Source organism: Taudactylus pleione, unplaced genomic scaffold (assembly GCF_031769625.1).
Source record: "Taudactylus pleione unplaced genomic scaffold, aTauple2 ptg000036l, whole genome shotgun sequence".
Taxonomy (NCBI): Eukaryota; Metazoa; Chordata; class Amphibia; order Anura; family Myobatrachidae; genus Taudactylus; species Taudactylus pleione.
In genome coordinates this window covers 8,580,881-8,606,851 of record NW_028284438.1, presented here as the reverse complement: position 1 = coordinate 8,606,851, position 25,971 = coordinate 8,580,881, and the positions used below count along the sequence as shown (strand labels likewise).

The 25,971-nt window shown below is 41.4% G+C and overlaps 1 protein-coding gene across 3 annotated transcripts in view; it reads left to right on the top strand.

The window, feature by feature from the left end:
- Positions 1-1,096: 1,096 nt before the first annotated feature.
- Positions 1,097-25,971, top strand: part of BBS7 (Bardet-Biedl syndrome 7) — a 67,941-nt gene continuing 43,066 nt past the window's right edge. The window contains exons 1-8 of one of the 3 annotated variants that reach the window (XM_088452256.1): positions 1,097-1,118; positions 2,295-2,368; positions 11,871-12,042; positions 20,426-20,491; positions 21,206-21,268; positions 21,354-21,529; positions 22,605-22,791; positions 24,530-24,602. In XM_088452256.1, the coding sequence (XP_088308382.1) occupies positions 12,007-12,042; positions 20,426-20,491; positions 21,206-21,268; positions 21,354-21,529; positions 22,605-22,791; positions 24,530-24,602 (601 nt within the window). In that variant the 5' untranslated portion in view covers positions 1,097-1,118; positions 2,295-2,368; positions 11,871-12,006. The other 2 variants (XM_088452255.1, XM_088452257.1) reach the window with 2 other exon arrangements.

Sequence of the window (25,971 nt, the reverse complement as noted above, 5' to 3'; positions counted from 1 at the left end):
AGGGGCCTACTACTGGGGACAACTACAGGGTGCTCACTACTGGGGGCAACTACAGGGGCCTTACTACTGGGGGCAACTACAGGGGCCTCACTACCGGGGGTAACTACAGGGGCCTCATGACTGGGGGTAACTACAGGGGCCTACTACAGGGGCCTCACTACTGGGGGTAACTACAGGGGGCAACTACAGGGGCTCACTACTGGGGGTAACTACAGGGGCCTACTACTGGGGACAACTACAGGGTGCTCACTACTGGGGGCAACTACAGGGGCCTCACTACAGGGGTCTACTACAGGGTGATCACTACTGGGGGCAACTACAGGGGCCTCACTACTGGGGGTAACTACAGGGGCTCACTACTGGGGCAACTACAGCGGCCTCACTACTGGGGGCATCTACAGGGGGCTCACTACTGGGGCAACTACAAGGGGTCTCACTACTGGGGGCAACTACAGGGGGCTCACTGCTGGGGCAACTACAAGGGGCTCACTACTGGCGGCAACTACCGGGGGCTCACTACTGGAGGTACTGCATAGGGGGACCATTACTGGGGAGCACTACATAGGCGGGCACTGCATAGGGGGACCACTACTGGGGGCATTATATAAAAGGAACTGCATAAGGGGGGCGGCAGCATAGGTGCTGGCGGGTGGTACTTTTTAATTTGGGGGGAGGCACCAACATTTATCTTGCCTCTGGGCACCTGGGATGAAGTTATGCCACTGACTCAAGCCATTGCCAGCAGATCATGTTCCGTTCAGATAATGAGTGTAGCTTGCACTACCACAGCCAAGGAAAATGCTGGCGAGTCGGACCCATGCACACATGTGGGGCATAACAAGCTATTTCCTGACAAGTTCTATTGCAGAGATGTATCAAACCTTCTGAAGAGGATAAGTGCCCTAGCAACCAATCAGCTTCTACCTATCATTTACCTAGTAATTTTAATGACTTTGGTTGCTATAGGTAACTTCTCCACTTGTCCTCTTCTATCAGCGATGTGTAAAACGGCGGCAGCTGTCTGCTCTGTAACAGGCACAGCAGCTGAGGCACGCTGCTGAGGTCGTCGTCTGTACACGGTTACTGGTTATAGAATGACGACAGATGGAGGAGGTTTGGTTGGTACCATGTGACCAGGGACGTCACCAGGCTCCTCCCCGGACGCTGCCGGTTGCCCTGGCTGTGCTGTGTAGAGTAGATGTTGTTGTATCTGTCAGCGCCGGTAACTTGCAGGTTGCTGCAGCTGCTGAGTGATCGGGACACCGGCCCGGGGTGCGGCCTCAGAGGTAGTGCTGTGCTAAGTGGCTGCTATCGGTGCTAGGTGCGCTATGTACCTGTATGCAGTGAGTCTCTGATGGTGTTAGGCAGCGTTCGGGTGTAGCTGGGGCTTTCTGTGTCTGTTACATACGGGTGATACACATATGAGTATACTGAGAGCTGGTTGCTGTACAATGAGATGCATGCAGGTATATATTGACGGCTGTAGACTCACACCCTGTTACCCTACTGCCACTACATAACAGGGAGACTATAGGCTCTGACTGGGTGACTATGGGGCGGATTCTGAGTCTAACTCAAGTGGCAATGTGCAGGGTTCTTGCTTAAAAGAAATTGGCGTCTCCATAGGTGCCAAATCAATCTGTCTACAGATTTGACTACATTATCTATGAAATGGGTGTTTGGGGCAGTAATTGGAAGGTGTCCACGCGATCGCTTGGGAGCGTCTGCTGATGTCAGGGCTCATTCTCAGCGTATGGACGGAGATGAGTCAGACGGATCTTTTGCACCCAAAATGGGGTTGGTGTAAGTTCAGATGCTAATGATGATGGCTGCGGACATTAGAGCCATGGGTAGGACAGGCTTCCACCTGCAGGCGCATGGATTGTTACTATACATAGGTGGTTTCTTGCATTACCATAATATAGTAAGTAAGCAGTCGCAGCCAGACAGAAAAGTGACTTGAGGGCCCCATTTACTAACAATGCTAAACACCAGTTGCATTTTTCGTTTAGTATCACTGTGATACAGAAGAAAATGCCACTAGTATTTATCAATACTTACCCCTCTGGCGAGGTCCAGCGAAATCCTCCTCGTCAGCGATGTTCTCCGCTTGGCTGCTGGCAGCCTAACACTGCCAGTGACAGGCTCCTGTGTAATGCACATGCGTGACGGTCCTTCTGCGCATGTGCATGACATGGGGACCCTATATGCTCCGATCGAGGCCGTTGTTGGAATCGCCTATACAGTATATGCTGTATTACACTGTATCAATATCCTGTTTCCTTGTACCACAGGTTACTATCAGGATGCCACTATGCCAATACCAACCGCATAACTAAGAAACAAAGTGGATTTTCAGTAATGCCAGGTGTGTACCAATGTAAGCTACTGCATTTTGTATGCTTTGTAGAGATAATATGCAAACTTTTTTTTTTCTTATTTATTTTCATAATCTGCAGGATTTACATAAAAGCTCTCATTTGTTTATTTGAGCAGCTAGGAGTACTATTGTGAGAATTCCTTTGGGAGTGAATAGAATGGTTGGCATCATCTTTGTAGTCAAGGATAACAACATCTTGCCGATGCCTTGGACAGCGTGCGGATGTTTACCACTCGCACTGTCACTGGCTCATTGGCTCGCCCAGTACTTTGTCCCAGCTTTTGTTGTTATGATGTTACATCAAATGAAACTGGGCAGTGTTTCCAAACTCCAGTCATCAGGGACCCTTAACAGCGCATGTTTTACAGATCACCTAGTTGGCGCACAGGTGTAGTCATTACTGGCTGACACATTTTAAAAGATCATCAGGTGGTGCTAATTATTTCTATTGTGATACTGAGGACATCTGTAAAACACGCACTGCTAGCGGTCCCTGAGGATTGGAGTTGGGGGAACACTGGACCAGAGTTTCATATACGCTTTAGGGCAACGTGGTTCACACAGTCTGTGGTTTTGGAATAATTTTATGACTCTAAAGGGGCCTATCCATTTGCCGACTTTCTGCACGATGCGACCAAAACCATGAGGTTTTGGTCGGAACATGCAGAAAGTCTGCTAGTGGATAGCCGGCAAGGACCAGCGATGCGCGTACACGCTGGGTCCTTGCCAACCCCGACTATCAATCGAACATGCCAGTCAACCTTACGACGGTCGTCAGGTTCAGCATGTTAATAGATAGTGAGGTTGGGCTCCTGCACTGAAGACGTTCAGTGAACGTCTTTCAGTGCGGTGCCCGCACCTCAGCGATATGAAAGTCTGAACGCTGGACGTTCAGACTTTCATGTTGTTAAATGGATAGGCCCCTTAAAGGCTCATACACACTAGACTAGACTATGTGCTGTATGAACAATATTGGTGAAAGATTTCCCTTGAACTTTCTGTAGTGCAGGACAAACGATATTGGGTATCTTGGGTATCACTGAAAGATATCTTTCAGTGAAGTCATCCTGGCACATCTCTGAACAGGCAATTCTTGGCATGCATGTACAAACAACAAAAGACATCGTTAACGATCCGCGGGAGCGTGCATTGTTGGTCGTTCACTGCATACACACTGAACGATATATCGTTGAATGATATAGTTATCGTCCATATCGTTCATGAAAATCGTCTAGTGTGTATGCGGCATTAGTTGTCATTACAAAAATTAACCTTATTTGCTCTCCTAGATTTTTAAGTAGTTTTACAGAGCTACACTTTGATTCCTCCTACAGTATAAATCACAGGTTTTCAAACTCAGGGCCTGATTCAGAGCCGCTCGTAAGCTTTGTTCGCACAACTGCGCATGCGTATGGGTCGTAATGTGCATGCACCAACCAGTCATTACCGTCGGAAATCGTGCGCTCGCAAAACAGCGAGGGCCTGCTAATTTGAGTGACGGAATGAGGCGTTTGTGGGTGGTAACGGGAAGGTGCTTGAAAACGTGGAGTGGATATACGAACGCAGGCGTGCCAAACGGTCAAAACGGGCGTTTAATGGGAGTGCATAATTAACAAAGCAGCGTCATCGACCACGTCACTTGGTTGTCTTTTAGCCTGAACTGCTCGCAGTGATTGCGGGAAGTAAAACCTACCACAAGCACTGCAAGCAGTTCAGATGCCTTTTGATGTACTTGATTAATCTAATAAATAGTGGAGATGACGTAGGATGCGAGCGGCCAGGGGGCGTCTTTACAAAATATCGAGCGCATGTTTCGTTCGCTCGCTCAGGCATAGAGGCGTCAACAGACCGCAAAGAGCGAGCGCTCAATTTAAATAGCCGGCCCCTTTTTCTGAACGACCGTTCGCAAATAGCGTAGGCTCTGAATCGGGTCCTCAGGACCCCAAACAGTGCTTGTTTTCCAGGTCTCCTCACAGTATCACAAGTGAAATAATTAACCCCACCTGTGGATCTTTTAAAATGTGTCTGTGAGTAATGAATACACCTGTGTACCTGCTTGGTGACCTGGAAACTGTGACCTTTGTGGGATCCTGAGGACCAAGTTTGAGAACCGGTATAGATTAACATAAAAGGATTCCCACATGGGGATAATAAGTCATTTGTACACTATTAATTCTATTGAAAGTGTTTAGCACTATAGTTAATCATTACTGACCATTTATATAGGATGCATGAGATCCTGTAAGTGTTGCAACCATGTGACCAGTAACAATCTTTTTTTTAACTGATCTGATCATTATTGGATATTTTGGTAAACTCATTTGATGTGTGATATGAGTGCTCTCCCAGGTGCCCTCTGTCAGCTGGAGGAGTTCCAGAGGCTTGGCCCGAGGGGTGAATGGTTGGATCCATTCCAATTTAGCAGTTATAATATGTGTATTATTGGACTACTCACTCAGTGCTTGGGCTGACCATCAGGATTGGTCTGAATGTCGTCACTAATTCACCTGGCATGTACACTCACTAAAACACCAGCATTTGCTGCCAGCTTTAATACAAAGTGAAAACATTAAGCTCTTTGACAAGTGTTCTGGCCAGCTTTGCAAGAACATATGTCATTTTAGCTTTTTATGCTGAAGTAGATCAGCTAATGTTATCAGTGTTAACTTTTATTATTGGGGTTGCAGCTGAGATCTGTTGATGATGGATGAGGGGACCCAGTGGGCCAGATGTACTAAGCTCTGAAAAGTGATAAACTGGAGAGGGATAAACGACCAGCCAATCGGCTCCCAACTCTCAATTTTCAAACACAGCCTGTAACATGACAGTTGGGAGCTGAGCGGCTGGTCGTTTATCCCTCTCTAGTTTATCACTTTTCAGAGCTTAGTATATCTCCCCCCAGTGTCAGATGTTTATTGGTGTAAATTGTTAATGGATGCGAGAAAACATGAACCTAACCTGAGATGTGGAGGTATTAGTCTGTAAGAAAACGAAAGATAGTGTGGCAGATAAAACGATGAACAATAATGGATTAATGACCATTTCTATAAGCATAAGAGAAGAGGGGAATGAGCTTATGAAGCAGAAATGGAGCTGGGAAACAATGAAAAAAGGTGGAGGGAAAAGTGAAAGATTGATGAGATCATACATATAAAGGCAATGGGGTTCATCTAATATATAGGTATTGATCTCTTGATGCGTGATGTAAATGTGTCAGAGAGGTCCTCATTTAAGCGGTGATGCAGATAAGTAAGAGGTAGGAGCAGGTGGATCTAAGTTGAGAAGGAATGGGTATGAAATACCGCCGGCCGCGTCAGCGTCATCCCCACAGGAGCAGAGTTTGAAGCAGCGGAAGCCCGACAGCACTGGAAATCCCGATCGTGGATAGGTAAGTATAGACTAACCTAACCCCCCTAACCCTAACCCTCCTTAGGGGTGCCTAACCCTACCTTCCCCCCCAAGTGCCTAACCCTAACCCTCCCTCCCCCTAGCCTAACCCTAACCCTCCCGGGGGGGTGCCTAACCCTAAGTCCCCCCCGGGAGTCCTAAACCTAACCCTCCTCCCCCGTGGCTGTCCGCTCGCGGTGCGTGGCATCACTATGATCGTGATGCCGGGCGCCGGTCTCCCAGGGTAGGGGAAATGCGGGCGTCTACATCTAGACGCCCGGCATTTCACCCTTGTAGGGATAAGACAGTCGGGAAGCCGGCTACCGGTATTTAGGCAGTCGGCTTCCCGATTGCTTCCCGTTGAGAAGGTAGATAACTAGTATTAGACAGAGGAACATGAAAGGAAGTAGCAAAATAAATACAACGATATACAGTCAGGTGCATAAATAATCAGGTGAACGGTGTAGGAATTACAACGGTTTCTATATGTGCCTCCCACTTTTTAAGGGGTCAAAAGTAATGGGACTATCAACTCAAAAGCTATTTCATGGACAGGTGTGGGCTATTCCCTCGTTATTTCATTATCAATTAAGCAGGTAAAAGGTCTGTAGTTGATTCTAGGTGTGACATTTGCATTTGGAATCAGTTGCTGTCGATTCTCAATATGAGATCCAAAGAGCTGTCACTATCAGTGAAGCAAGCCATCATTAGACTGAAAAATCAAAACAAACCCATCAGAGAGATGGCAAAAACATTAGGTATGGCCAAATCAACTGTTTGGAACATTCTTAAAAAGAAAGAATGCATCGGAGAGCTCAGCAACACCAAAAGACCCGGAAGACCACGGAAAACAACTGTGGTGGATGACAGAAGAATTATTTCCCTGGTGAAGAAAAACCCCTTCACAACAGTTGGCCAAATCAAGAACACTCTCCATGAGGTAGGTGTATATGTGTCAAAGTCAACAATCAAGAGAAGACTTCACAAGAGTGAATATAGAAGGTTCACCACAAGAGGTGAGCCTCAAAAACAGGAAGACCAGATAAGAGTTTGCCAAACCACATCTAAAAAAGCCATTACAGTTCTGGAACAACATCCTATGGACAGATGAGACAAAGATCAACTAGTACCAGAGTGATGAGAAGAGTATGGAGAAGGAAAGGAACTGCTCATGATCCAAAACATACCACCTCATCAGTGAAGCATGGTGGTGGTAGTGTCATGGCGTGGGCATGTATGGCTGCCAATGGAACTGAATCCCTTGTATTTATTAATGATGTCACTGCTGACAAAAGCAGCAGAATGAATTCTGGTGTTTCGGGCAATATTATATGCTCATATTCAGTCAAATGCTTCAGAACTCATTAGACGGCGCTTCACAGTGCAGATGGACAATAACCCGAAGCATACTGCAAAAGCAACCAAAGAGTTTTTTAAGGCTAACAAGTGCAATGTTATGCAATGGCCAAGTCAATCCCCTGACCTGAATCCGATTGAGCATGCATTTCACTTGATGAAGACAAAACTGAAGGAAAAATGCCCCAAGAACAAACAGGAACTGAAGACATTTGCAGTAGAAGCCTGGCAGAGCATCACCAGGGATGAAACCCAGACTTCAGGCTGTAATTGCCTGCAAAGGATTTGCAACAAAGTATTAAAAAGTGAAAGTTAGATTTAGGATTGTTTAGTTTGTCCCATTACTTTTAGCCCCTTAAAAAGTGGGAGGCACATATAGAAACCGTTGTAATTCCTAGACCGTTCACCTGATTTGGATGTAATTACCCTCAAATTAAATCTGAAAGTCTGCAGTTAAAGCACATCTTGTTTGTTTCATTTCAAAGCCAGTGTGGTAGTGAATAGAGGCCAAAATATGAAAATTCTGTCAATGTCCCAATATTTATGCCCCTGCCTGTATAATAATATGAGTTATGCTGGGCATACACTATACAATTATCTGTCAGATATCTGTCCAGTCTGGCTGGTTGAAATGAAAACCTGGTAATGTATGGGAGCAAATGACAGTCGATCATATGGTTTTAAACCCTGGAAAATGGACAAAAAACAATTATTCAAATTGGTTAAATTCATGTGTTTTAACCAATTTGTCTGAACGTCCATTTTTGTCTGTTTTCCAGTGTTTGTGAGCAAATGGTCGATTGTCATTTGCTCCCATACATTACTGGATTTTCATTCCAACCAGCCAGATATCTGACAGATAATTGTATAGTGTGTGCCCAGCATAAGTAATATCAGTGTATCATTGTGCTAAAAAAATTAATAGTAATAAATATCTAATAGTAGTTCTCTTAGTCAAAGTCCAATGTATATATGAATGTGGAAGCTTTACCCACTTTACTGGTCATCCTGAATTACCATTCTATCAGATCAGAAGCTTAGGATCCGGTAAATCTTCAAATAAAAAGTATGGTGGTTGCTCGCATCAGCTTAATGATATAGCACAGGTGCTTGTAAAGGGCGGGATTAACACTGAACCACAGAAAAAAAAAGGATATTCCCTCCAGCACACTGCAGCAATAGCAACAAAAATACTTGAATCCTACATGATAATAGAAATTCAGCGGTATTAGTAGCATACATTTGCAAATATATGATTAAGCGCCGGGCCAACGTCAAGGCTCCTCTATATTGGCGTCCCTAACATTAAGGGGTTCTCGTCCGAGGCGCAAGGCACCCCAAAATGATCCAGCCAAGGACCATCCTCAGGGCATCACACGAAATGGGAAAAAAGTTGATAGTGAAGTGTAAAGTATTGATGTGTGAAGATAATCAATAAGTGTTAATATAATGAGAGAGAATTTAAAATTACATAAATAACAAAGAAATAGAAAGGTGATGAAAAGTATTTATGTGAATTAAGTTGTGATGCCCTGAAAAAGGCTCAGCCAGAGCAACTCCAGGGGCCCCACACCCAAACGCTCACCCCAAAATAATTATTGCTACCTAATAGTAGCACCCACTCTGGGTCATATAATTACAAATTAATGTACTGCATAATAACAGCACATGTATAAGCCGAGAGCTGACTCACCTAGGAGGTACCCCAGAAACCTCCAAATGGCACTATATGAACCAGCACATCCTCCCAATGCTGGCTCCCTTCATGCCTCTCAGAACTGCAAATAAAAAGTATGGTGGTCGCTCACATCAGCTTAATGATTCGGTAAATCTTCCCAAGCTAGGCCTTTACACCCTAGGTGATATCCATCACAGGTATTTCTTGAATTGTGTAGATGGAATCAAAGTATAGTGTTCACCCATTGTGTAATGCTGGGTACACACAGACAGATATACCGCCTGTTCCATTGACCGGGCAAAATATATCTTTAGTGCATCGGTGGGTGTGTACAGATGATATGTCTGAACAATGTCGTTCACAGACATATCGCATCTGCCCTGCAGCACAGCCGATGCCGATATATCGGCACATCTCTCTGTGTCTACGGGTGACCTGCTGACCTCCCGTACACTTGCTGCTGGGACCCTCCGGTAACTGATATCCCACCCAGTTGTGATGTCAGCGCAGACGAACGATTGGTAAAGTGTGTATGCACTTGCCAATCGTTAGACGGGTCGGCCTGGTGTGTACCCAGCTTAAATGAGTATTATGAATTTTTTGAAAATTAAGAGCTTTTTCTCTACATGTGAATGAAGCCTGCATTGTCTGCTAGGCCAGATACTTTTCTTACTATAGTATTCTTTTAAAGGCAAAGGTCTGGTCATTTAGTGCAAATGGTATGAATTGTCCCTAACTTTGCGGGCAAATAGTCCATAGGCAGTGCTCTAAACCACTGGCTGTTCACTTGTAATGTTCTAAAATAAAATTGCAGCTGTCTACCAATGGAAGCGACAAGTGGAGTAGTTTGTATAATTTCCTTGTAAATGAAAAGCTTTAGGGAAGGAGGTCCTCTGTTTCTGTATCTATGTATCGTCCCTACTAATCCCGTTGGTTTAGGTTCACCTGAACACATGGGAGCTATTTACTGTGTCTTTGTTATTGTGCGGCTCTCAGGAATATGCTGTGCATTAGAAATAAATGAGGTAATTATGAACAAATAAGTTATTTCTTCCCCAAAGTTTGAGTAAATTGAATTATATTTTTAATTATATACTGTAATGTTTGGTGACATAAGCCAGTGACAGTGGATTAGGGTCCTTTTCCGTTGTACATTAGCTGAGCCTTTTAGTTCTTCTTGGCTCATGATTGTCATAGAGGGTCCTTCTTCCCGATGTGAAGATTATTTAGTGTATATTTTTGGCTATCCGCAAAAGTCCTATTTCTGTATCCAATGTGAATATATATATATATATATATATATACACACCCACACCAACAAGCTTTTGTGCCACAGTCTGAAACACCAACTCTACCTGGATTTGTATTATACTTGTTCAATCGAACAGAAAAAAATGGTGTCTGCGCTAGTGGCTATTCAGAAATTCCCAAGGCTGTGTGTAATCACATAATACAATTTATTATACAAATAATGAACTGCAGTTCAATCTTTAAAAACACATCAATACATTAAACATTGAATAACATGATTAATATGCCTCAGACCTGGTTTGCATATGGCAACAATATGAACACAATGTGACTATTCTCAAGGAAATATATATGGATATTCATACACAATGTGTCTAAATCTCAATGATGGTATCAAATAATACATGGGTGGAACCCTCCTCTATGTTCAATAAGAGGGAGAAACAGATAAACATATACTATATATGCAAAAAAGAAATGTCAGTATAAAATATGATCATCTGTTGTATAGTCACCATATGGGGCACTGTATGGAAGGTCCAGAGAAATTAGGCTCCCCAATTGTAGAACTCCTGTGAGGCTGTGTTCCCACACAAATGCTGCTGTGTTGTGGGGCTGTAGACTATCCCAATGGATGCCACTGTTGTGTGTCCCGTACTGTACCGGCTGGTGTAGCTGACCAGCTCCCGATGTTATGCACGCTCCAACAGTTCCAATGGTGAGAGGCAAATGAAAATATAGCAGTGCACTGAAATCCCTTGACATGTTTCTCCCCTATCTCAGGGTTTTTTTCAAAAGGCAATGTCATTGCCTCTCACCATTGGATTATAAATTGTAGCAGACAGCGGCACCCCTCACATCCAATATTGCCTTCATCTTCATAGCCGAGTCTGCAACTGTTGGAGGAGATAGCGGCTAAGCACCACTAACAGCCACTCATCTCGTCACTCACCTGTCAGCACCCGCATCGGCTCAGCAGCCACACTCTAGACCGGACATTCATCTCACTCACTGCGTGAGTGACCGAGAACTGCTGGCACAGCGCATCTGCAGTGAGACGCTGGAGCGTGGATAACATCGGGAGCTGGTCAGCTACACCAGCCGGTGCAGTACGGGACACACAACAGTGGCACCCGTTGGGTTAGTCTACAGCCCCACAACACAGCGGCATTTGTGTGGGCACACACAGCCTCACAGGAGTTCTACAATTGGGGAGCCTAATTTCTCTGGACCTTCCATACAGTGCCCCATATGGTGACTATACAGATGATCATTACTTTAGGCTGACATTTCTTTTTTGCATATATAGTATATGATTATCTGTTTCTCCCTCTTATTGAACATAGAGGAGGGTTCTACCCATGTATTATTATTTGATACCATAATTGAGATTTAGACACATTGTGCCTGAATAGCCATATATACTGTGTTTCCTTGAGATAATAGTCACATTGTGTTCATATTGTTGCCAGGTCTGAGGCATATTATGTTATTTAATGTTTAATGTATTTGTGTTTTTAAAGATTGAACTGCAGTTCATTGTTTGTATAATAAATTGTATTATTTGATTATACACAGCCTTGGGAATTTCTGTATAGCCACTAGCGCAGACACCATTTTTTTTCTGTTCTTGTGATTTTTGTGAGGGTTTTTGTCAGAACCCCTCAGGTGTCAGCAGCAAGTTTCTATACTGGGCAGTAATTGATCATCAGCGCACCATTATCCCTCTTTTTTGTGCAATAGAAACACAATCTGTGTACATTTCATTTTTTGGTACTCCTATTAATGTAATCAGTGTGCTTCCTTTTATTGGACCAGGTGCACAGCCTTGCAATGTATAGGAAGAAGTTTACTGAAACGACCTGACTGGAGTGTAACAGCGGCAGTAACAGCGCCTTTGTAACTGTGAGATTTTGTCTCTAAGAAACTACCAGACAGCTGCTTGTCCTCACTCATGGAGCTACAATTAAACCGCGTGGATTACCTGCAGGTATGGAACTAAATAATCCTTGTTATCCTGTTGTCAAGGAGAAGCTGGAGGGACTAAATTCCCCTTATTGTAATCTGTATTAATATGGTTTAATCTGCAACAGACCAGAACTGAGAAAGAGGCAAAGATTAACTCCTGCAGCGATGGTAAAGGCCTCCTCATTTTTTTTTTTTATAGTTTCTTTTTGAATTTTGCATAGGTCAAGTTAATAATTGGAATCACTTGTGAGCATTTTAAAGGGGAGATTTCACTTTTAATGTGGGAATAAACATGGTGGGCCTAATTTCCAAAAATACAAAATGGTTGCACCTAGATTTTCTTCAGTGTAATTGAATAAAGAACCAGGACATCATCACATTTTCAGCACATCTCTGTGTTTGTGATGATCAGGAAACTCAGTGGGTGCGATTCAGTTGTTTGCTTTTTAAGACGCGCTAATTAATGGCTGCCCAATGTTGCAGTTCAATTGTTTTTGGGCGCCCATTAATTATTGCACTTGTCAGGCCCAATTAGACCAGGTTTAAACGGCTAAACCTGTCTAAAGCCCTGGTTATCACACCTAAATCACTAACTTTTCGCACATTTCTGCGCTCCTCCTCAGGGGGGGAAAGCAGAAATGCCGGTGGCTGTTCGCGCCCGAATGCAGCAACAATTGAATTGCTCTGTCGGGCACCCAGCACTGACAGCCACCAGCGCTAACAATTGAATGGCCCCCAGTGTGATAATTTGATAAATGAAGGTTAAGTTTCCAGGAGCATAAATGCAGAAATCGTAGTGTTGTCCTGGTTCTTTATTAAACTATGCTGGCAAAAATCTAGGTGCATGTGTCTTGTGCTTTTGTAAATTAGGCCACAGACAACAGTGATCAAAGACATTTTTAGTTTTCAGCTAGGCCTGACGCTTTCAGAATGTGATATTAGAGCAGAAAAGAGGGAAAAAAATAAAAAAGTTTTCAGTAACATCCCTTTTAAAGTACATAGTAAGCACACATAATATGCTGGTTCTTTATTCACTGGGTTTGTTTACAGCGGTAGCATCTATGCACTCACATAAGTATACTTAAGGAGTTTGACTAAATTGTGTTTGTTTCCACCAACCCTGCATGGGTTACAGGGCAAAACTGTAGCATTCGTAAAGAAGAGAACGCTTGCACTGGCTAATGGGAGTAATTATGCTTATTTGCCTGGTTTTTCTACATGCAATAAAGGCTGTCCAATGTCCCCTCATTGTCATGGTTAATTAATGTCATAAATAAAGCGAAACAAGATTTTAGCAGAAAAACCAAAATTAGTATATAATGAAAGTGATAAAAAAAATCAGCAGTAATAAAACTGCAATTCCCGGCACTCAATTAACCTTGGATTGAAAAATAAAACCCAGTGTTTGCTGCAAGTATTGTGGGTTTAGTTAGAACCTCAGAGACCACAGTCTCTAAAGAAAAAGCAATAGGAACCAGGGCCGGTTCTAGACATTGTGGAGCTCAGGGCAAATGTTCCCAGTTGACCCCTCCCCCAAAGAAAAAAATAAATAAATACATTTTTAGATAAGATAACATTACGCCACACGCAGTAATGGCCTTTATAACACATTATGCCACACGCAGTAATGCCCTTTATAACACATTATGCCACATGCAGTAATGCCCTTTATAATACATTGTGCCACACACAGTAATTACCTTTATAATGCATTATCCCCAATTCAAATTACACCACACAGTAGTCCCTTATGTTATGTCACACAGTGGTGCCCCTTTTACATAGTGCCAAATTAGTGTCCCTTATACACAAGGCCCACAGTAGTAGTGCCCCTAATACAATGCCCACAGTAGTAGTACCCCTTATACAATGCACACAGCAGTGGTACCCCTTACACAATGGCCCCAGTAGTGGTGCCCGCATTAGTAGTACCCCCAGTGGAAATGCCCCCAGTAGTAATGCCCCCTATAGTAGTTCCTTCAGTAGTAAAGCTCCACAGTAGTTGTGCCCCCATTAGTAATGCTCCCCATTAGTAATGCTCCCCATTAGTAATGCTCCCCAGTAGTAATGCTCCCCAGTAGTAATGTCCCTTATAGTAGAGCCCCTGTTAGTAGAGCCCCCGTTAGTAGAGCCCCCAGTAGTATTGCTCCCCAGTAGTATTGCCCCCAGAAATAATGTCCCCTGTAGCTGTGCCCACTAGTAGTAATGCCCCCTATAGTCGTCCCCCCGTAGTAATGCCCCTATAATCGTGCCCCCAGTGCTGGTGCTTCCGACTGAAAAAAACCCCACAATACTTACCTTTTAGCCCCGCTCCTGCTTCCGCTGCCGCACGGTCTGACCGCGGCTCCTCTGATCTATGGGAGATACGTCATGACATCATGACGTCCCTCCCATAGTACTCTTTCGGCTGCCACTGCAGGGATGGAGCCGGGTGCCTGCTGATAACAAATATCAGTGGGCACCTGGCAAATGCAGCCTCCCTGCGGTGGCCAGCAGGGGGGGGGGGGGGACTCAGTGGCGCCCTCTAGGTGTCGACGCTCCGGGCGACGGCCCTGTTAGCCCGCACCTAGAACCGTCACTGATGGGAACAGTCACATCTACAAACTTAGTTGTAGTTCCAATTTAGGAGGATGGACTAGTCTGAAGACACCCGGTGTACAAAGTGTAAACATTACACAAAATCATATATCCTCCTACTACTTTATTGCCATCACTTTCATTATGAACAGATCTTGCTGCGCTAAACACTGTAAGTATGATGGTCTACTAATAATATAAAAATGGTTTGCTATCTGTGAATTGAACAGGAGGCTTATAACCATAAACAATGAGAATATTTAATGAGCCATATCAAAAAACATATAAAAACACACATACATGAAAATAAAAACATAAACCACATGCAGATGATGAATGGATTGAGTGTCAAACAACCTGTATCAGGTATAAGGCCGTATTCAATTTGAGGCGTTTAGTCCGGATTTGCCGATGACGTCATTATCGCCTGTTTTAGTTTTCCTCCGTATAAAAAAATTAAGGGTACCCCAAAAATTGACTTTGCAAAAGGGGGCGGAAAAAAAAAAGTTGGGGTACAAACGTAAAAAATAGCGAACTTTACTCTGGGGGGGGGGGGTCCCAAAGTATGCCCCAAGTATTTTTTTTGATTGCAGGTATTTGTGGCAGGTGGGTTTTTTACGTTTTTTTAGGTCACTTTAGCAACTTTAAAATATATTGAACCCCATTTTTAAGTACCCCAAATTTGATGCCCATAGTTGTTTTACCCAAAAAAAACTTCTAAATGCTCTTCTGCATCACCTTATTCAAAGCCGCATTTATGCACCTGCCACGGCTATTAGAAACCCTGATTTCCTTCAGTAGATAAAAATGGGGTACCCATAGTGATCCCCCATGTCTACACATCTTTAGGGGGGTCCCTAGAATATTTCCCGAAAATTCGCGATTTTTTTAACATGGGCGAGTCACACCACGTGGGAACTGTCAGTAGCCGGAGCCAATCAGCGGCCGCTCTACAGTCAGCCCGGTCGCTGATTGGCTCTTGGGACTGCCAGCTCCGTGGATGTGCCATCAGCTGGCATTCGGGAGCTATGAGTATGTGTGGCAACACACATACTCATAGCTAGGTCGTGGATCGTGTAGTCGTTTTTTTTTTTTTTCCCCCAGTACGTGGATTACTGCGGAGACCAGCGCCAGGATATAGGTGAGTGATTTTATTTTTTTTTGCAGGGCCATGTTTTTGGGATATTCTACGTAGAGAAGGGGACAGATTCATCTGGAGAAGGGGACAGATTCATCTGGTGTAGGTAAGTATGTGTGAATGGGTAGGGGTGTGTAATAAAGTTCTACTGTCACGGTGTGTGTTTTGTCTTTTTTTAACTATTTATTTTACAGTGAAATTACAGGTGCCGCATGTCTGCTGGCACTCGTAGTTCCACAAGTGCAAAATGGCAGGCATGCTGCCACTTGTAGTTCCACTGTAAAGTACAATAGTGTTACATTATTTGGCCCTCCTATTACCCCCATACCCACTGCTCCAGGGGTATGGGGATGAGCCCCAGGCTTCAGCGTAAGCCTGTGGTGCTCGGGAGAGGGGAGACCCTTTTTTGGGTGGTCCCCGACTCCCCAGAGATCACCAGCTTGCGCTGACCAACTTGGGGTGCAATGCTTTGGACCTGGAGCCCCGGTGATTGGGTCTCCGGACTGTGGCATTACACCCCAGTCGGTTGGGTCTGGTGCTGGTCTTAAATATAGGGGGTACCCCACGTCTTTTTTGCCCCCTATATTTAAAACCAGCACTAGTCCCTGCAGCCTGGTGTTGGTTTCTAAAATACGGTGGAACCCTACGGACTTTGGTCCCCGTATTTTTAGAAACCACCACTGGCTGGCAAGCCTGGGGCTGGTTTGGCTTTTGGGCTTTTGGCTTTTTCATTTTTTTGTAAATTTTTACAAATTTTTTTTACAGGTTAACAAAAACGGGAATTTTTGGGAAATATTCTAGGGATCCCCCTAAAGATGTGTAGACATGGGGGATCACTATGGGTACCCCCATTTTTATCTCCTGAAGGAAGTCGGGGTTTTTAATAGCCGCGGCAGGGAAAAAGACCTGGTAAAGCTATTTAAAAACCCGACTTTCCTTTACAGGAAAAAACAGGGGTACCCATAGTGATCCCCCATGTCTGGACATCTTTAGGGGGGGTCCCAGGCATATTTCCCGAAAATTTCCGTTTTTTGGGGGAAATGGGGTCAAGGGTCATTTTTTAAAAAAACAGGGAACATTTTTAAATTAAATATAGCAAGTGAAATAAAGTTTAGATTTGGAGTTTAGGGGTGCAGGCTTATAAAGATTAGCCTGTACTTTTGGGAATGCCCCCTTAAAATGAAATGTTGCAAAAAACAATGTAAAAAAAAAAATTTGGGGTGACAAAAAAAAAATTGTCAAACAAAAAGCCAAACTACCGAAATTAATACTGGTGGGGTCCCCAAGTATGTGGCAGGTGTTTTTTTTATTGCGCAGAGTAGCAGCAGGTGTATTTTTGCAGAATTTATAAAATTACCTTTAGGGACTTAAAAATATGCTAGTATGCAAATTTGATGGGACCACTTTTAGAAACGAAAAAAAAAGCTAAATGCTCTTCTGCATCACTTCTTCAATGTCGGGAAAAAAAACACCAGCCGCGGCTATTTAAAAACCCCGACTTTCTTCTGCAGGCAAAACGGGGGTACCCATAGTGATCCCCGAGGTCTGGACATCGTTAGGGGGTTCCTACAATTATTTCCCAAAAATTACTGTTTGTTTTCGCCGTTCCAAGTATCGCCGGATCCCGTTTTCGCCTACTTTCAAATTGAATACGGGGATACGCGGGCACGCGCGCAATACTTTAACGCCCGGAAAACAGGCGAAGCCAGCGTTAAGTCCGGACCGTGTTAAGTTAATGCGGCTTTGCTCAAATTGAATACAGGCCATAATGTGATAAATGAGGGATACTTGACTAAAAAAGTTACTAATGTAACAATAGACTGAGGTTGCACAACACAGACTGTCTATAAACTGTAGCTGTCACTGTTACTGCAACACTGTTGCTACAGGTGATAGTGAAAGTCCCACGGACAAGTGAGCTCAGCAGCCAACCTCCGCTGCTGTATGTAATTCACTACTGGCGTCCCAGTGTGAAACAGTAGTCCGCACTTGTAATGGTAGTAAGATAGACAGAGAGGATAGTAAGAAAGCTGCATTTACCGCATGAGTGTCCATCCTGGTTCAGCTTTTCTGAATCGTATAGCCGCAGCAGGAAATGGCTGGCTCCACGTGTATGTCCGTCCTGGTTCAGCTTGTCCTGAATCATAAATCCACAACCAGGGATATGCCAGCTCCTGTATGAAGAAGGGCAGGACTGTAGATGGTGAGCGGTAAGCGCCTGCCGTGTGCCGGATGGCAGGGAGCTCCAAAGGGACACTGTTGGTGTTCAAATGAAGCGCCCAGAGAGTAGCAATACACAGTGTGCTGGAGTTGTGGATACCTCGTCTGCCTGGATAACAGACTTTCTCAAGACTGAGTACCATAGCTCCTGGTACTTCTTTAAATCCCTCCAGGCAGCATAGTGATTGTTTAGTTAATTGAAAACACCTGATTGACTTTGTCTCATAGAATTAGTATCTCTTTCCATATATCCGTTTTTTAAAAGATACTAGATAGATATATATATATATATATATAATATTAATATACTAGGAAAAATACTAATAATCCGTACTTATCTTTTTCTGCATGATGATGATGATAATGATGTATAATAATGAAATTAAAAATTAAGCTGAACATGAAAATAAAAATTACATTGAAAATGAAAAGAAAAGTGAATGAAAATAGAAAATAAAAGATTAAGTATTGGAAATGTGAGAAAATAAAAATAAAAAAATATAATAAATAATAAAAATAAATATAAAAAAAATAATATATATATATATATATAAATGAAAACAAAAATATAATATTGTAATAGATTAATATGAAACAACATCAATGAAAATATAGATATATAATAATTAAACATAATAAAAAATTGTGTTAATGCATATAAATAAAACATGAAAAAAATGTTTAATATAAATAAGCCTCCTGTTTATAATACTTCATTAATAATAGTATATATGGTGCGCATACTCATATATAGTTAAAACCATATACTAAACAAATAAGATACAGAGAAGGTTTATAGGACAAGAGAATAAATATCTGTCCTAATAATATCTAAGCATAAGTGCTCCTATGATTCTAGGCTGACACCACTAAATATATAGATACATGACATTTTAACAAAAGGACATAGGATAAAAGTGTATTCCTTAATCTTGCTCCTTTGGCATCCATTTGGTTGTATAAGGAACATGTGAATATGTATACAGGTTGTCTCCCATATCCAAATATTCCGAAATACGGAATATTCCGAAATACGGAATATTCCGAAATACGGAATATTTTTAGCATGACTGAGATAGTGAAACCTTTGATTTTTGATGGTTCAATGTACACAAACTTTGTTTAATGCACAAAATTATTAAACTAAAGTATAAAATGACCTATAGGCTGTGTGTATAAGGTGTATATGACATATAAATGAATTTCATGTATCTACACAAACTTTGAGCCACAAAATTATTGAATATATTGTATAAAATGACCTGCAGGCCGTGTGTATAAGGTGTATATGAATCATAAATGCTTTCTGTGTTTAGATTTGGGCCCTATTTCTAAGACATTTCAATATGGTGTGCAATTATTCCAAAATACGGAATATTCCGATATCCAAAATACACTTGGTCCCAAGCATTTTGGATATGGGAGACTCAACCTGTATATACAAAAATATAATAAAAAATAGATATATATGATTATATCAATAAATAAAGGGATAAATACAAAAAGTACTTCCAATATGATCTATATAATCCTACCCATAATAAGGCCAATAGATAGATATTCGAGATGGGTCCGTGATGCAAGGCGGCGACAGACTGTCCCTCGCCACATCACGCACCATCTCAAAATCTTGCACTCTTATTGATGTTATAGTATATGATGATATAGCATGCTTAAATGTATACTTACTATCCTCTCACAAAATTTACCATTGCAAGTGCGGACTATTGTGTCACACTAGGACGCCAGTAGTGAATTACATACAGCAGCGGAGGTTGGCTGCTCTACTCACTTGTCCGTGGGACTTTCACTATCGCCTGTAGCAACAGTGTTGCAGTAACAGTGACAGCTACATTTTATAGACAGTCTGTGTTGTGCAACCTCAGCCTATTGTTACAGTAGTAACTTTTTTAGTCAAGTATCCCTTATTTATCACATTATACCTGATCCAGGTTGTTTGACACTCAATCCATTCATCATCTGCATGTGGTTTATGTTGTTGTTTTCATGTATGTGGGTTTTTATATGTTTTTTTTGATATGTCTCATTAAATATTCTCATTTTTTATGGTTATAAGCCTCCTGTTCAATTCACAGATAGCAAACCATATTTATATTATTAGTAGACCATCATATTTACAGTGTTTAGCGCAGTAAGATCTGTTCATAATGAAAGTGATGGCAATAAAGTAGTAGGAGGATATATGATTTTGTGTAATGTTTACACTTTGTACACCGGGTGTCTTCAGACTAGTCCATCCTCCTAAATTGGAACTACAACTAAGTTTGTGGATGTGTCTCCCTGAAAGCAGAGTGTTAGTGTGCAACGAGGGCACTAAAACCAAGGCATTGTGTGCTGTACATTCAGTGTGATTGGTATATGGAGTCCGATGTCGCTACACTGACACTTCTACGGTGACTGATGAAGCCCATGACATTTTAACACTGTGTACTATTGTGTGTTCCTCCAGGTAGGTGTCACCTCCCAAAAAACAATGAGATTGCTCCCAGCATCTGGACGAAGAGCAACTCAAAAGGTATTGGACCTTTTTTATGTTGTATAATATCTGTTTTTATTTTGTATTCCTCTTTTTGTATTGTACTGTAGCGTTTCTGTTTACTGTACATAAAGTTCTATGACCAAACACGTATACAAGGTAAAATTACATTTTAGTTGCCCTACATCATTATTATTATTATTATTATTATTATTAATAATAATATATTTTGTTTTATATAGTGCATATATATTCTATCCCAGTGGAGCTTACTATCTATATTCCCTACCGCATGGAGACACACATACACAACTAGGATTATTTTTGCCAGGAGCCAATTAACCATCAGTAATCAGAAACTAGTATCTCACAGACATGCTTTTTATTTTACTCAGCAAGGCATACATCAATTACAAAATAAGTAATTTTCTCTATTATAGCTCTTATTATACAGAATTAGTTGTGATATGGTCACATGCCTAAAAATGTATTTGTGCAGATGATACACACAGAATGCATGTTTCCCCAAACCAAGATAAGCTTACCCACAGAATGCCTAATGCAAGTTTGGTGGGGATTTTCTTAAAATGACCCTATAATTAAAAAAGAAAAAAAAATTGGTTCATGCTTTTAAACATAGATTGCCATTTATTATCAAAAATATGTGTTCACATTGCAAGGTTATGTTTCAACATTAACTATACACTGTTAATGATAATGCTGCTATAAAAAACTGATATTGATTTTCTATAGGTGGTGGTTGGAGATCAAGATGGAGTTGTTACATGCTTTGGCATCAAGAAAAGTGAGGCAGTGGTAAGGATTTTGTAGTACTTATTAGTGTAACACTTGTTCTTAGTTTTATGAGAAGCTCTGTTCCACTCTCAGTATTTCTCTCCAGCCAATTTTCAAGACCTTGCCAGGACAGAAGATCACACGGTTGGAACTCGGAGGTGCACTTGGAACAGTACAGGAGAAGATTTTTGTGGCTTCCGGATCTGAAGTCCGGGGTTTTACAAAGAGAGGGAAGCAGTTTCTATCATTTGAAACAAACCTAACAGAAAGCATCAGAGCTATGTAAGACATTTTTAACTGTTGTCTCTGTTCTCTGAGACCTATCTTGCCCAGCATTATAATGTTAATTCATGTGTCATAGGGGCCAATTTATCAAAAATCGCATTTCCAGTGCGATCTGTGCGCATTATTAGCACCCATGATTGTATTGCAAGATGTGATCTTAGCACCGGCATGTGTCAAAATGCCCCTGGCTGGGACAGGTACTCCAAAAGAAGCCTGTTAATGTGAGGTGCTTGGATGAAAGCAACCGTCTATTTACTTCTGTGTCGGGCTCCTGTGCATGCGTGGTCTACAGACCACACATGCGCAGCGGCTATTGCTGTAGAGTGTTCCTCCAGAAGCCTCTCAAATTTTGCAATGTGTAGCCCATAGGCTACAGCAGCACAACGCAATCTTTAGGTGGTGATAGCTGCGGGGTCCAAGCTCTGGAAACCTTCGCATACCAGAGCATCACATACCCCAAAGAATACTATAGGGGCTGCGGCTGCTGTCGGAAATGGTGGGACCTCTATAATATATTGCAGGGTTACTAATTATTTGTGGATATTCTGCGAAAAACACCCGTTTTTGATAAATTGGTCCCTCAGCATGCTAAGACACAGTACCAAATAAGATTTTAAACCAAAAACATTTAAATATCTTTTATAAAATATTAGTAATATGATCAAGACACTTGTGTCTTTTCTCATCATTTCACTAGTACAATTGATATATTTACCATTATTTGATCTGTTTATTTTTAGTACTGTGACAATTTAGTTATACTAATGGCTTATGGGCATCTAATGCAAGGATCTGCAACCCTTTGTCTTGCCAGCTCATGTCGAGCTCCATCTGCCCTGATGTAAGTCGGCTTGAGATAAAGTTTTGCAACAAATCTGTACTGACAGTTGCCCATCCGTGATATACACAAAGCAACCAAAATGATATGTACAATAAAACCCCCTGGTCAGATTTTAAACCACGATGACATATGAAATGCAATATTTGCTTTAAAAGAATATAAAAATAACAAATGCAAAACTCTGTACATTTTTAAAAGTTAATGTATAGTTCAAACTGTATTCCTTCCCAGGCATGTATCTGGATCTGATCTTTTCTTGTGTGCAAGTTACATCTACAACCATTACTGTGATTGCAAAGACCAACACTACTATTTATCAGGGGATAAAATTAGTGACGTCCTTTGCCTACCAGTGGAGAAGGTGGAGCGTATCACTCCGATATTAGCATGCCAGGATAGAGTGCTTCGTATATTAGAGGTATGACATTTTTATGTGTGGAAAATACGATGGGTACGTTTTTGGAGTTTTTCTGTACAGAAAAAGGTGCTCTCAGCCAATCTCATTCTAAATGTCACTTTACTAGTACAGTTTTGAAAAAATAAAACAAAACCTCCTAATTGCTGTGAATGATACAATTTTTCGCCCTGTGTGTTAGTTTTGATAAGTTTCAATAGATCGGTTATATAAAACAGATTATAACAATGTGGTAAAATGTGGATCCTTAGGGGTATATTTACTAAAGTGCTGGTTTTCAGAAGTGGAGATGTTGCCCATAGCAACCACTCAGATTCTATTTAACATTTATCTAGCACCTTCTAGAAGATAATAGCTAAAATCTGATTGGTTGCTATGGGCAACATCTCCACTTCTAAAAACCCGCACTTTAGTAAATATACACCTTAGTCTTCCACAGCAGATAGCTCTGGTACTGTACAATGCAGGTAACAGGGTTGGAGGAAAAATCATTTTAAAAGAAAAATGTGGTGTGTGTGTTTTTTTTTTTACACCAGGTTTTTTTGCATTACTGTTTTAATGAAAAAAACCTTATTATATTAATGCTGTGAAACATTGCTATATATTAGAAACCTTGATTAACATTGTTTTTTAATGATTTATAACGTTAACAGTCCAAAGTTATTAGGATTTTTTTGTCTCATCAAAAGAGTCAGACTATGGGGTATATTTACTAAAATGTGGGTTTTTAGAATTGGAGATATTGCCCATAGCAACCAATCAGATTCTAGCTATTATCATCTATAAGGTGCTAGATAAATGTTAAGTAGAATCTGATTGATTGCTATGGGCAATATCTCCACACTTTTTTATAAATATACCCCTAAGTCTTTCTTCCTTCCCCTCATCTCCGTAGGACTGAATGTAGTGAATTGAAATAAACATGAAGGAGATTAAACCATTAACTGTTTCTCTGTGTATTGCCTCTTTAATGTGTTGGAGTTGTTTACCCTTTTAAGATTGAGAATGTTAGTTATGGTTTTCTCCTGTCCTATAGGATTGTTAGGGGAGAAGTTTGTGGAGTCTTGGCTGATGCTAGGCAGATGTAGTACCTCTCTGATCTGGTGGTCAAAGAGTCTTGACAGTTCCTTAGTCATTACTCTTAGAATATTTTTTATTTTGTTTTGGGAGAATTACTCCTGGGAAGACCAGTGACTGTTTTTTTTTTCTTTACCCATTCTGGCATTATGAGCTGGGATGACCCCTTCTGAGATCCTCTGGGATCTTTTGAATGAGGAAACCTGTGTCATGAAATGCACATACTTCTGGTTCTGGTGATGACCAAATAGTGGCAGAGATCACTTCCCCCAAGTACATAATATTCCCAATGACTATATAAATACTTTTCCCAAAAATTGGGAATATTACGTCCAGCAAAGGTTTCCAAATTACAGGGCCACCCGGACTTACTACATGACGTGCCTTGGCTTTGGTACCAAATAGACAGGGAAGCTATAAAAAATGAAAGTGGAAAATAATTTAATCAGATTCTCGTTTATCAGGTGCTTATCTTACACCTCATATACATCCTGGTACAGTGATGTGCCTGTCCGATATGTGCAGTTAGAATGTGTGCTTGTATTCTTTGGATTGTAGTATGACCATTTGGTCCAGCTAAAACTGTTTGTTAATCATGCTGCAGCATAATAATGCTGATGGTGTCTGTTTTATTAGTGTTTAGGTTGTTATTTTTTTCTTGAAGGGCTCTGATTTAATGTATGAAGTCGAAGTTCCTGGTGCACCTTCTGCGCTGGCCTTGAATGGTGGAAATGGAGGCGAGTATTTTTCTGGCTACCTTCTGTTGTACACAGAAAAAAGGGATTTGCTCTCCAGCACACTGTAGCAAAATCAACAAAAAATACTTAAATCCTACATGATAATAGAGATTCAGAGGTATTAGTTACATACATTTGCAAATATATGAATAAGCACCAGGCGAATCGTCAAGGCTCCTCTATACTTGCGTCCCTAACATTAAGGGATTCATGTCCGAGAAGCAAGGTACCCCAAAAAAATTCCAGCCAAGGACCATCCCTAGGGCATCACACGAAAAGGGGAAAAAAGGTGATAGTGAAGTGTAAAGGATAGATGTGTAAGGATTAATCAATAAGTATTAATGAAATGTGAAAGAATTAAAACAACATAAATAATAAACAAACAATTAGAAAAATGATAAAAATATTCTATGTGAATTAAGTGGTGATGCCCTGAAAAAGGTCCAGCCAGAACAACTCCGGGGGCCCCACTCCCGAACGCTCACCCCAAAATAATTATTGCTGGGTCATATAATTTAAAAAAATGTTTTGTTTGCTACCTTCTGTTGTAGTAAATCAATAGTAGAAATGAGTCTATCCAAACCAGACCTACAAAGTAGTGTAAGTTTCCTTCTTAATGTCTTTCATTGTCCACGTATATGCTAAAATGTGTAACTTTCATGTACAATATAAAAATAGACAGAACCGACATCTGCCTTTAGGTAAGGTGGGGTTTGCACAACATGCATCCTTTATTACATACAGGTGCTGCTGTGCCCTGTAATTCCTGTCAATCAAAACTAATATAGTTTTATCTAGCAGCAGTTATATTTCAAAATATATATTTCTCTATCTTCTAATTTGGGAACACTGATTTACCTTGAGGTGTAGAGGGCGCTGCCATCTACATCCCTCCACTATCTTTGATTTCAGTTTTATATAAGTACCCATGTAGTAGGGCACATATTTCTCGCTGCTAATGCAGCAGTTTGCTTTTTTAATTTTTATTGTATTTCTTTTTACTTTTTTTTTTTTTTTTTTTTTAGTTGGGGCTACTTTCAAAAGTGGCTCCTATGCCTATTCACTTTCTGCTTTGCTATCCTGTTCAGTAAGTGCTTCCAGGGTGGCTTCATATGGTCTACCTATTGGGCTGTACAGCCTCTGGAACGTCCCCAAGGTATATCAGAGTCCCCCAGATTAGATAGAGAAAAGGTGATTTTTGGAACTCCCCATTAAATCCATTTCTCTGAATCCATTTGGGGGACACGGCGTACCTACCCCTTCTTTCACTCTAAGTTTTCACTTTATTTATTGGAGTGTGCTTTCTAATTTGAGTGTTTTATTCGGAATTCTCCTATGGGTTTGGTCAGTTATAAACTGAAATCCAAGA